Here is a 12,957-nt window from a genome sequence, read left to right on the forward strand (position 1 = left end):
AGTTAGTGTGTGGTGACTACAGTCTATCTGGAATGCATACTATAGTAGTTATATCATGTTGGAGAGGCAGGTTTTTTTTTTTTTTTTTTTTTTTTCAGCAGGATGTTTCCTAGAAAGCAAAAATATCTCTGTGGTTTGTGTATGGGTTTGGAACTTATATGCAAGTATGGAGCGGGGAATTTGAGGCACGAAATAGTCGTGATTAGAGAGGACCTGGATCCCTGTTAAAAGGGACAGCAGAAAAGAGGCCCAGTGAGTTCTGCTCTGCCTGCTGGTACTGCATGCTGTTCTGTGCACTGCATCTGCAACGTTTCTGGTAAGGGTGGTATATCCCTCGGTTGCTTCTATGAGTATGGGAAAGATGCAGTCGTATGGGAAAGCCAGATGCGGTAAGATACTTGAGTCTGGATTAGATCTGGGATACTTTTGCAATAAGAGATTTAATTCTCACAGAGGCCAAGATCTCGCATGGTATAAATCAGTGCAAATGCACTGGAACCACTCAGTTTTGTGCTCACAAAGTGTCTGCCCAAGAATGTTCTCAAAATCCAATTAAATAACTAGAACTGTTTCATGTGGAAATGCCCCTCAATTACAAAGACAAGTCTAAGCTATCATGATGTGATTTTTACAGTCTCCTTGCAGGGTGCCCTAGTTTGCATTCATGGAATTTTTTGTTTTCGTTTTGTTTTTGTAATAATGTGGATATTGGCCATCTGTCTGATCCTGGAAAGGTTGTAAGGTTGTTCCCGCTCCCCAGGTTCTCTTCCCTCTCCCTCATTGATCATAATGTTTGATTTAGGTGCCACTAGATTTCCTTCTTTGTTCTCTAGCCCTAACTTGCCCCCTACAAACACACACGCATTGTGCAATGGTGTAAAAGCTCTTCTCTCTGCAGCTGGGAGTAGTAACAGCTCAGCTGGTTCCAGTGCTGCCCTAAAGCTGCTGTAAAGGTCAGTGACTAGGGAATTCTAAAAAGCAAAACAAGCTGTGTTGTTGTCCCCCTTTCAGTTCTTGCTATGTATTTTGATCAGCACCACAAGCAGTCTCATGCGCGGACCTCCTCTGCTTGCCGCTGCGCTTTGCTGGCTGTGGCGAGGGCTCCGTGGGGCAGCGTGTCGGGAGGCTTTCCAGCACGGCTCCGGGCTCAGCCACTGCTGCAGCTGATTGACTTGCAGTGCTTGTCAGGCACAAAGCACATTTTGAAAGGAAATGCCATATTGAACTCCCAGTGAGCTGATGGGTATTGTGCGCGGTCATCTGATGGCACAGATGTGGCCCTAATAATCCTTCCAGGAGAGCGTTTCCTCCTGGGATGCTCTGGCCATCTGATCTGCTCGGAGGTATGCTGACCTATCTTGACCCAGTTTATGATCAATTCTCTCTGCTGTTTTCTGAAAGGAGACCAGAAATACCACTTTATCATTTAGATTGCCTGGAAGTTGTGGTTCTTACGTGTCTGTCCCTTCCGTAGAAGATACTCTCTGTTTGCTCTCAAGCATTAACTCTTACCAAAGGGAGGAAAGTCACTCTGTGTTAGCATGCTCAAAAGTAAATTTGTCAATAGAACTTTGATAGCTAATCAGTGTTTGGCTAATAGCACAGAAGGGAGGAGGAGACCTGGGAGCAGAGGTAGCGGATGTGCCACCGAGCACGTTGCTGGGGACAGTTCCCTGGCGTGCCATTGCATTTATGTCCTTGTAGGTTTTGTGTGCTCCCAGTTTGTTTGTGCGTGCACCTGTGAGAGATGGATAGTGTTCATGCATGTCTCTTGATGTGTACCCATATGCTTTGGAATATGCACTTACGAAGTGGGAAAAAAAAGCTGAATTTCTCCAAAGGTGAACACACTGCCTGAGCTACAATGGGACGGTTAATTTGTAACCTGGTTCTGCTGATCAGTGAGCGCAGGTAAGCTTTGAAGCTGAGAAGTTTTCAGGTTGCTTTGAGTTAAGCCAACAAACTGTTGAGGGTTCTCCATTCCCAGTCTCTACTTGAAGAATATCTGGGTTTTCAGCAACACCAAACTGCTTTATTATCAGTGGGCCACAGTAGTGTGTCTAAAGCTGGTGGCCACCAACCTGATTCTTGTCTGAATCAAACCTGGTTAAAAGTCTTCCACTTTTATGACATACACCAGTGATTTTCTGCAGGAACATGCTAATGGCTGCACTTGCAGTAGTATCCCAACAGAGACTGGCTGTACCATCCTAATTACTGTTCCCAAGTGTGCTCTCATTGTGATCATCTCTAACAACACGGACACGTGCTGGTTTTCCAAGCTTCAGCCCAAAATTTTTGGTTGTTTCTGAGAACGAGGTGGGTGAAATAAATTATCCTGCAGGTATTAGAAAATTCTTACCCTTGTTCTATGGAATGTTCCTGTTGTCCTGGGCTTTATAGCAGGGCCTAAAGTTTGACCCTTGTGAAAGATGTGCTTTTTCCATCCATCTAAAAGCCTGCCCAAATGTAGTTATTGGATTATAAACAGCCACAGTTTGTTAACCAAGTACCAGTCTCCACTGGTTCTGCAGCTTTGCTGTGAAATGCTTAGGGAGATCTAGATAAGAAGGCACCCTTCCCACTAATACTTGTTTATGCTGATCCTATATACAGAGGAGCCCTTGCAAAAGCAGTGCGCGGTCCAGGGATGACCCTGTTACGATGCTGCCAGGCCTGGAGCTCACTCCTCTGTGCCACATGGTTATGCAGTGTTGTGTGTTCACTTACACCTCAAAATCCCCCACAATCTAATAATTTCTCACTAACTCCAGCCTACCAGCTCTGTTTGCAGTAAGCTCTTATATACTGTTAGTGGGTATATTCTCACAATGGGCTCAGCGAAGTGTTGCTAATATGATTGTCCATGCCAGTGGCTGCTCGGTTGCAGCCTACATGATTTTCTTATCAGAAGTGAAGGATTTATGTAATGTTCGTAGCTAACTAGCAACTACAAATTCATGCGCTGCTGTTGTAGCCTTTCTCACTTCCCTGTTTCAGGCTTCCAGCTATCTTCTTGAGCATATGAGTATCTAGGAGTTTGAAAAATGGTACAGAAAATGTGCGTAGTTCAATGCTAAATGGCAACAATATAAAAAATTTGATATTGTGAAGAGCCTTGTACCAAATTCTCAGCATTAGACAGGCATTGCTGTATTAGTCCCTGTATTTCTAGAGAAAGAAGGTGCTGCCTTTCATGTCAAAAGGAAAGAACTCCATCCTTCTGTCTTGGATCTGAATCCTATTGCATAGCTTGGAAATGTTAATATCTGGCCTGAAATTAGCTGGATTGATAGCTGCAGCAAACAACACCCTTTTCCTCACTTAGTACATTGCCACCTGAGCAGGTCTCAGGTGGTTTGCTTGAGACACTCCTGGGCTCAGGGGCTGACCTCAGGAGGCCTCTCAGCTGCTTTGGAAATGGTATAGACAGAGATGTTGCCTTAAGTACTCTGGACTTTGAATTATTTAACTATTGTGGAAGGAAGCTGGGGGTTGGGAGAAGCATGGCAAAGGAAAGGAAAGATTATTTCTCCCCTTTGTAAAACTATATTGGGTTCAACAACATACCATGAAATATCCAGTGCAGAACTCAAGAACTGCTCCAGTGGATCTTCGCTGACTTATCCAATTGTGTGGAACATGGGGATACTTAACCCAAATCTGTCGGTTTTAATTATTTTCCTCTGGACAGATAAAAGCTTTCTATAGGTTCCTGTAGAATATTTGCTCTTTCAAGCGTTCCTCTGTGCTTTGATACTAAACGATTAAAGCATGCTAAAGAAAAAAACAGCCCCAACCTTTAGCTCCCTGTTCTTGGGCCCCCTGACTGCAGCTTTGATTGTTGACCTAAATTCCCCTTTCATAACTGAGTCCTGTCACCTCTGGTTGTAGTCTCCCAGCAAAACAGGCTCAGCCAACTTCCAGAAGTGTGGAGCACTGCTTTCCACTCCGCTGTGCGGCTGGGACATCTCTGCAGCACGGCCAAAGTGGTCAGTGCTGGAGCAACCTCCTCCTTCCCCTTCCCCCAGCCTCAGCTCCTGGAAAGTAAAGCAAAACAAAGTCTCGATTTTATTCCTTCCCATTGCTCAGCAAAGGGGGGAAACTTTTTTCTGCGTAGAGAAATAAATTCTTAGGTAATTCTATGGCTGGGCTGATTACCGGGAAGCATGCTGTTAGCAAGATGCAAGAGCTGGCACTGAAAGGGCCGAGGGAGGCCTGGAGTCTGTTATTGATAATGTTAAAACGAATTACAGCAGCTTGCATGGGCTGCTCTGGCCTCTTCTTTCAAACTCTGCCCACAGAGAGCTGCTTATGACTCGCAGCCGCAGCCTGTAGCTGTGAGTTCCCGACTCTGCGGCGGCTCCTGACAGCTCCTGGTAGCCGCGTGCTCCTGTTGGCATTGCGAGGAGGCACTGCCCTGTGCCCAAAGCCAGGACTTCCCTCAGAACTCAGCGGACAGTGTTGCCCGTTGGCCTCATGCTGCCCCATCCCATCCAGCACACAAGGCCTGACAGCGTGGCTGTAAGTTTCCAGTGAGGTTCTGAGAACAAACTGAGGTAGAATCGTAGAATGGTTTGGGTTGGAAGGGACCTTAAACCCATCCAGTCCCAACCTCTGCCATGGGCAGGGACACCCCCCAGCTCAGGCTGCCCAGGGCCCATTCGCGGCCTTGAGTGCCTCCAAGGATGGGCACTGACAGCTCTGGGCAGCAGTGCCAAGGCCTCACCGCCCTCTGTGGAAAGAAATCATGAACTGGCCTTGTTTAACACTTCCTGGAAGAGATCAGGTGTGATGAGCAGTTGTATTTGGGAACAGCTGTGGGTTGGTAGCCAAAGAAGTGACATTTCACTTCAAAAATAAAGGGAGAAACTGTTCTACTGGTTTTCTGAATTTGACTGTCAGCACTGGGCCTTCGAGCTTCAATTTTCCATCAGTATCCACTATCTCGGTGCCTCGGAATTTACTTCTACAAGGGACAGGCGTCACGGGGCTGGAAGGAACCTGGTGGGCCATCGCTGCCCTGGCTGAGCGCGTGGCATCGTGGTGTGTTTATGTGCTCCTCCAGAGCTGTCTGACTCATTCTTGTAGGGAGGGAAGGTTACCGATGACTCTTACTGGAAAGCTGAACTTGTGCCTCTTCTTTTTTTAATAAAAGATAAATTTGGTTTTAATCCCTTGGGCTTCAGGAACAGGAGCTTTGCAGGGAAAAAAGTCACTCAGATGAGGGGTTAGCAGGGCTGTCAGTGTTCTCCTCCGCTGCCGCACCGTTCCTTTCTAACAACTCAAGGCGAGCAGAAGTGAGGAAAACTGTTTGCTGCTGTATGAAACTTGTACATATTTTTTTAATCTAATTGCTGTGGGGAAAACAAACATCAGTTTTATTTCGCACCATTTCTTGGCTCAGAAACTTCAGGCATATTCGCCAAATTGTGGTTTTGCAGTCTTTGGATTGAGTCTCATTTACCATGAGGCCTCTTTGCACCACTCTTGGTTTCTTGAGGGACACAAAGTAGCTAAAAATGTCCTCTGCGACCTTATTGTAAAGAATTCTCTGTGTAAATGTGCATCTACACTGTGTATGTTTTTCATGTAAACGTTGGTTGCGGTCGCAGCTGAATTTTGAAATTCAGTGTGAACCATTGCGAGGGGGTGATTTTGCTCAAAAACAGCCTTGTTTGGGGTAAAAGAAGCCTCTTCATGTTTAAAATGTTCTTAATTATGTCTAAGAAATAACTCACGGCTATGGAACCTTTTACTAAATTGAAATAAATTATGAAAACATCAAATTATTCAGTTTTCAGAAGTTCTGGCAATTATCTGACATGTCCCTCTTCCAATGGTTTTGCCCTTATTAGTTGTCATAGAAGAAGTAATAAATTCTTTTATTATGACATCCAAAGTCCCAGCTGAAATGAGTTTCATTGTGCTGGGGACAAAACGGAAAAGTGACACTCCCTTAGCCCGAGGAATCATAGTCTAAAGCCAAAAATAAGTGAAGGAGTGGGAAAGTAGGTACAGCACACAGGCAAAAGAAGGTCATAAAGAAATGGTACAGCTCGGCAAGTTATAGGGAGTGTGTGTTTCTCATCCCTTTTCTTATTCTTTTTCCTTTCTCTTAAGAATAAAACAAGTCTTTCTGCTGAAGGCATTGGGATCAATCCATCTTTTCATCAAGAGTTGAGTGTTTGTAATAGTAAAAGTTTAAGAAAAGAATACTGGATTTGGCATATGGATTCAGTAATGACCTTCGCCCTAAACTAGAAAATGTAAGGAACTGGAATAGTAGACTGTTTTAGTTCAGCAGCTTTCATACTGGCATGTTCAGTGGTGTCCCTATTGTCACTGTTTTTTTTCTTTCTCTGCCCTCCTTTGGCTCCCTGTAAATCTTGAATTGATGGCAGCTGTTTGAGCCAAACTCAAGACACGTTGCATCACATCAGGGTTTAAGTGCTCAAAGGCAAGGGAGAATTGCTACTATTCTGTAGTATTCCTCCAGCAGCTCCATCTGTTCAACTGAGGTCAATCACTAGCATCATGCAGCACTTCAGAGAGAGGGGAAGATGTTCTTTAATCCTGGCCAGGAAACTGAATTTCCATTCCTCAATAATTTATTCATTCTTTGGGGGAATATTTCCAGCCAGTCAGTAGAGAAAGCCCCAAAAACTCGACCCTGGCAGACTGCATGGTGGACTTCAGCCCTCCGACCCACAGCGGGGATGTGGGACACCTTGAGAACAAGGTGCTGGGCTGCAGAGGTGGCAAGGATGGCATCGGGCACGGCGCGGCGGGGTGACTTCTGCACCTGGGTCAGAACCCAGCGAGGCCTTGGGCCAGGCTGCAAACCCACGGCTTCTCAGGGTATTTGTTAGGACTAGTCCATGTCTGCATCGCTTCTCCTGCTTTCACTGGGATGGCATTTGGTAGCAGGCAAAAACTCCGTTACAAAATGTCTGACTGGTTCAAATGGCCTTATTATAATAAAGTGAGACTGTAGTGTACCTATAAAAAGGTCTCCTTGTTAAGGGAGGTGGCTTTCTTTCATGCTGGGTTCCTTTTATATGATATGCTTTTACTCTTTTTCTTCAGTATTTCCCACGCTGGAAACAAAGATATTCAATAACAAAAAGTTATTGAAACAGAACGGACTCCCCTGGGAGTTTAATTTTCCAGAACTGGGTATATTTTAGAACATCCCATCTCCTCACCTTTGAGTACTGGTTTACATGGATGCCATACCTCTATACAGAGGGCGTTCAGATGTTTCTTTGGGGCAGAGGGGAGAATCGATAGAAGTCACTGCCAGAAGAAGAGAGCTTGTGTCTCTCCTGTAATGCCCCCCTCACACCCAGGGACAATTGTTTCTATGCTTGCCCAGCTCTCAGAGACCTCTGCCTGCTATACTGGCAGGGCAACTTTTTAATAAAAACTCATTCTTGGAACTTTTTTGTTTATGACTTATTTGGGAGAGGGACTTGGCTTGCCAACTGTCTTCTCATTCATTGCAGTATTATCCACCCACTACCGCTGGATAATACCTTCATTTGAGATTCATAAAAATGCAGACCTTTATGGGCTGTCATGCATCTCAAAAATGAGTGCTTTCTAAAAGTATTTATCCCATAAAGAAAATTAAAGAAACCCTCAAAAAACAGGAGATCCCTGACTCCAGAAGGTCACCGGTACCTTTGGCTTTCATATCAGGAGTTTCTCAGGTAAACATCCATCCCAGCAAATGTCGAGGCTTTTTTGGCATATTTGTTTTTTTCCTTTGCTGTTCCTCCTCCTCTCCTTTCCCGTGATCCCGTAGCAGTATAAACTAGAAGCTGGTCTCGGAAAGGTTTTGAACTGAGTGCGCCCTACAGATGAATAAACACATTACCTTCCGAACCCTGGGATCTCTCTTCCAAAGGAAACAGGAAAAGGGGGAGCTCAGAGTCCCTAGCAAAATACCAGCGTGCAGAAAAAAGCCCTGTTTAATTTTTTTTAACTTTCCCATCAGAAGCCTTTTTTTGTGGGGGGGGGAGGGGAAGGAGAAGGGAAGGGTGTGAGGAGAGAGCGGGAAGGTGGGTGCTGGGAGAGGGGAGGAAAAATACAGTGAATGCTCCTGTAACCTTTGCTCTGTTGATACTAGACAAGACTGCACTGTTAATGAGTGATTGTTAACAGATGGCTGTTGAGCAACTTAGTCAGAAGCAGAAGATGTTATTTGGTTGTAGTGCTGGGAGGGTTAGGGTGCAGAGGTGAGGTAAGGGGATATTTAGTCTTTTCATGAGGACTGAACTGTCAGAGATTTATGATTTTTGGTTAGGCTGTTGGAAGTGAAGGCTTGGGGGAAGGAGTTTCTGTGTGCTGGTACTAGGAAGGCCATTGGTGCTGAAGGCTCTAACGATTATTTTTGCAGTCGAAGGGTCTCACTGCAGCCCGTGGCCTCTGAGAAATGAAAGATGGAAATGTCCATCTTTAACTTCCCAGCCCTCATGTCCCAGGCTGGGAGGGACTAGGTTCTTTCCATCTCTTGTTGCTGAAGATGCATCGAGAGAACTTTAGGTGTGGAACTGCACTTTATATATGAGATAAATTATTCATAGACACCAGCGTATACCGTTTCTGTGCTGTTTTTTTCATGGATATGAGTTTGAAGGCAGCCTGAAAGTCTTGCACTTGCTCTCAGCAAAGCTTAGGTTGATTATACCAAGATTATTCCAGCCACTTAGTGTTTCTCAGACTGTGCAGTGGTTCGATTTCATACCTACCTGCCTCTGGGCCTTGCTAGATAGAGGGTTTGTGTGTGTGAGATATGAGTGAGGTTGACAAGGATTGCTTCTCAAGAGCGTTCTTGTTTTCAGCCGGTGATGTATGGCTTGAATGAAGGGAAGACCAAATGCACAGTACAACTTTCTACTGATAGGAATTTGCAAACAGTGTTTGTCTTTGGTCAGGAAAGGGGAATCCCACTCATACATGCCACTGGCAAATCTTTAATAGCAAATCTTAACGCGACCTCCCACAGCTGTGTGCTGGATGATTTAATGTCTTTCTTGTACACTAACTTTCTAGCGTATATAGGTGAGCATGTGTTTATACATATCTAGGAAGAGATTTATACAGTATGAAGACTAATTGCTTTATTTGCTCTGTCATCCTTATTTATCTGTATTTCTCTTTTGGGGGCACGTAGGACTGTATGACAAATGTTCTTACACCTCCCGTGACCGAGGATGGGTCCTGGGGATTAACACCGTCAGTGACCAGGGGAATAGAGACCCCCGCTATTTCTTCTCTCTGAAGACAGACCGTGCTCGCAAAGTGACCACCATTGCAGCACATCGCAGCTACCTCCCCAACCAGTGGGTGCACCTGGCTGCCACGTACGATGGGCACCTGATGAAACTCTACGTCAATGGGGCCCAGGTAGCCACAAGCGGAGAGCAGGTGGGCAGCATCTTCAGTCTTCTGACGTTGAAGTGCAAGGTGCTCATGGTTGGAGGAAATGCCCTGAACCAGAACTATCGGGGTTATGTGGAGCACTTCAGCCTCTGGAGGACAGCCAGGTCTCAGAAGGAGATCTTGTTGGACATGGGCCAGGCAATTCACAGACAAGACATGCCTCTACCTCAGCTAGTTCTTCAAGACAGTTTACTGAATGTGAAAAACACCTGGTCTCCCATGAAGGATGGCAGCAGTCCTCAGAGTAAGTCCAGCTACCATCACGGCTACTTGCTGGATACCAGCCTAGAGCCTCCTCTCTGTGGACAGACGGTCTGTGACAACACGGATGTCATTGCCAGCTACAACAAGCTCCCCAGCTTCCGCCGTAACAAAATTGTTCGCTACCGCGTGGTAAATCTCTATGACGACAAGCACCAGAACCCAACAGTCAGCCAGCAGCAGATCGAGTTCCAGCACCAGCATTTAAATGAGGCTTTCAGCCGCTACAACATCACCTGGGAGCTGGAGGTGCTGGAGGTGAAGAACTCGTCCCTTCGGCACCGACTCATCCTGGCCAACTGTGATATCAGCAAGATTGGGGATGAGAACTGTGACCCCGAGTGCAACCACACCTTGACCGGGTACGACGGGGGGGACTGCCGGCACGTACGCCACACGCTCTTCAACAAGAAGAAGCAGAATGGAGTGTGTGACATGGATTGCAATTACGAGAGGTACAACTTTGATGGTGGGGAGTGCTGCAACCCGGAGATAACAGAAGTCACCAAGACGTGCTTTGACCCATATTCTCCATACAGGTAGGCAATTTCTTAAACGAGCTTTTTACATACATATTAATGAGTATCTGTCTAGGTATTGATCAGCCTGCTGGCTGCTGAACCGTTGTGTTATTGACATTATGAGCTTTGGTGTTTTTAATGCATTTATTTTTTTCTTGGTATTTGGCTGACTTTGCAATTACCTGAGTGCAATCTCAGTAATGGTCTCTACTGCGTCTTACCATTGAAATCTTAACAATGTTGGAAGACCCATTAGTTGCTGGTTCTGAACAGTATGCTGTAGCATTGCCCAGATTATTTTAACCACAGACTAGATTAGATGTCATAGGAAGCTCATATGGATCCAGTCACCATCCCTAGGGGTGTTCAAGAAATATTTAGATATTGTACTAAGGGACGTGGTTTAGTGGGGAAATATTGTTGGTACGTAGACGGTTGGACTGGATGATCTTGGAGGTCTTTTCCAACCTTGATGATTCTACAGTTCTATGATTCATGTGTATTTACAGTGAAGAGCCCTACAAGCATGTAACATAAATACTCCTAAGTAGTCTTAAATTTTGTAGGACTCCTTTGAAGGTGGGTAGGTTATTCTACTTTCTTAATGCTGTATGAGTGCAGATTACTGTAAGAACTGCTGTAAGGTGGCTGCTGAGTCTGTGGGTTATGAGGAGGGAAGCGGGTACTAGGTTCTTGGGAGCACTGTTGCATGTGGTTGCCGGGTAACTCAGCTCTTCTGTGTCTCTCCATAAACGTATGAGAACAGGAGTAATGCCTCCTTATCACAAATGGGTGAGCAGCTTTTCTGTGGATGGATGTGAGTTTATAAAATCCTGAGATTCTCAGCTAAAACTTCCTCATGTTGTAGTTTGAAGAGGGCTGTCCCTGAGTTACCTGCTTCAGTTGAGCACCGCATAGCTAGAATTACTCCAACTTTTTTTTGGTCACTTTCAGACAAGAATTAGTATGTTTGGGTAGAAAAAAAAGTTCCTTGTTGGTAAGTTAGTGATGTAAACATGCAGGAGATGGAAGTTAAGGATAAAATTCTGTTGTCTATATCCCATGTTTCTGTTTTTAAGAGCAATTCATGGTGAAAAGTCTTAAGACAGAACACTTTGTGTCGTCACCACTGAAGTTCAAGTTAAGAAGGAAAGTATGAGCTGTTCTGGAGTTCTTCTAATTATATCAATTCAGACTATATTTGTAATTTCCTTAGTAGAGAGAAGTTTTTAAACAACATTATCAGCTCAATTGGAGCTTAAAATACACGTAATTAAGCTGCAAAGAAATGCTTCCAATCCTTTTTCTTTCCCACTCTAGTGAGATTTTTCTTAAAAAACATCCGTATAGCTCAGCTTGACTTCAGTCAGTTATCAGTGAACAAGGCTCAAATGGGAAGCTACTTTAAGCACTAATTATTGAACATATAAAAAGGAAAAATACCAGTCTTTTAATGCTGTTCAACTGGAGAGGAACACAACTGAGCAAATATCATCAAAGGCATAATGCAAATTGGATTGTTTTAACACTGTAGTTCTGAGAACTTGAGGTGTTAGTTATAACAGCTATGACAATTTTTAGAAAAATACATTATTTTTAATCTGATAGTACGCTTTTATCACTCGTACTGTGACCAGCATAATACCCATGCAAAATGAAACAAGAAAAGCCTTTTAAATTGTTGTTTTCAGATTTAAGACTGTGCCTTAATGTTGTTCTGACGTTTCTATTGTTTCTGTTCCAAATGAAGCAGACAGATTGCGCTTGCACAAGGCCAGGCTAGGAATTTAATTCCAAAATTTTCAGTTACCTTAAGACAGCATACTTCCTTTGTATGTTCTTTTTGGAGACAACCACCTTGCTGGTCTTATCTGGAGGATTTATGTTCACGGCTTGAGCAACACCTACTCTCAAGTGACACACATCAGTCATTGTTGGAGACCTTGAAGTTACTCTTCCAACCACAGAGCCCAAGAAAATCTGTAGTTCATCCAAAGATTTTTTTGCAGTGTTTAGATTTCATTTAATTGGCTTTGCCTACAAGTTGTAATGCAGCTCTCACCGCTGGCAGTGAAACCAAGGGCAGCAGAAGGTAGCTTTCTCTCTGGAGCCTTTTCCTGCTGGCTGAGCTCCTGCCCACACGGTGCTGGGTGCTCGCAGTCGGTGTTCTGGAGCACAGCACTTAGGACTGTAGATTTGATCAATGAGATTTGTAAGGTTGAACTCTGCTTGCAGTATTTGGGCTAATGGATACAGTTCTAGGGCAGTGGCTTTGTTAGCAAGGTCTTCATTGACTAAAAGGGTGAAGATTCAAATCCTGTGTTTAGCTGAGGGCAATCAGCACCATCCCCTGAGAGAGATTTCGGTGCCAATTACTGACTCAGTCAAAATGTGTGACTCAGTTGGCACCATCTGGGCCCATTTTGCATCACCAGCCCCTCTTGTCAGCACTTTCATTGGCAGCCCTCAGTCCCCTTTAGTGCAGGCCTTGCTCTGCATCAATGAGGGCATCTCGGCAGCACTGAGAGCTCTCATCGAACTCCAGGTGTTTCCTCTGCCAGAGTTCAGTCTAACAACAGCAGAAGAAAGAGAAATGAGCCCTTGGCTTGGTAAGGCATCAGATAAATGGGGGTGGAATAGATATGATGTTACCAATAAAGAGTTCCCTGAGCTTTATGCCATAAAAACTCTTCGGCCTTCCTTGGTACTGGGGAGTCGTCAGATG

At 44.7% G+C, this 12,957-nt stretch overlaps 1 protein-coding gene across 2 annotated transcripts in view; it reads left to right on the forward strand.

Moving 5' to 3' along the window:
* The window catches only part of PAPPA (pappalysin 1), a 175,090-nt gene that overhangs the window by 16,000 nt on the left and 146,133 nt on the right, over positions 1-12,957 (forward strand). For both annotated transcript variants that reach the window (XM_021414277.1, XM_021414278.1), the window contains exon 2: positions 9,182-10,250. In XM_021414277.1, the coding sequence (XP_021269952.1) occupies positions 9,182-10,250 (1,069 nt within the window). The remainder of the gene's footprint in view (positions 1-9,181; positions 10,251-12,957) is intronic.

This window comes from Numida meleagris, chromosome 16, assembly GCF_002078875.1.
Source record: "Numida meleagris isolate 19003 breed g44 Domestic line chromosome 16, NumMel1.0, whole genome shotgun sequence".
In the NCBI taxonomy this organism is placed as follows: Eukaryota; Metazoa; Chordata; class Aves; order Galliformes; family Numididae; genus Numida; species Numida meleagris.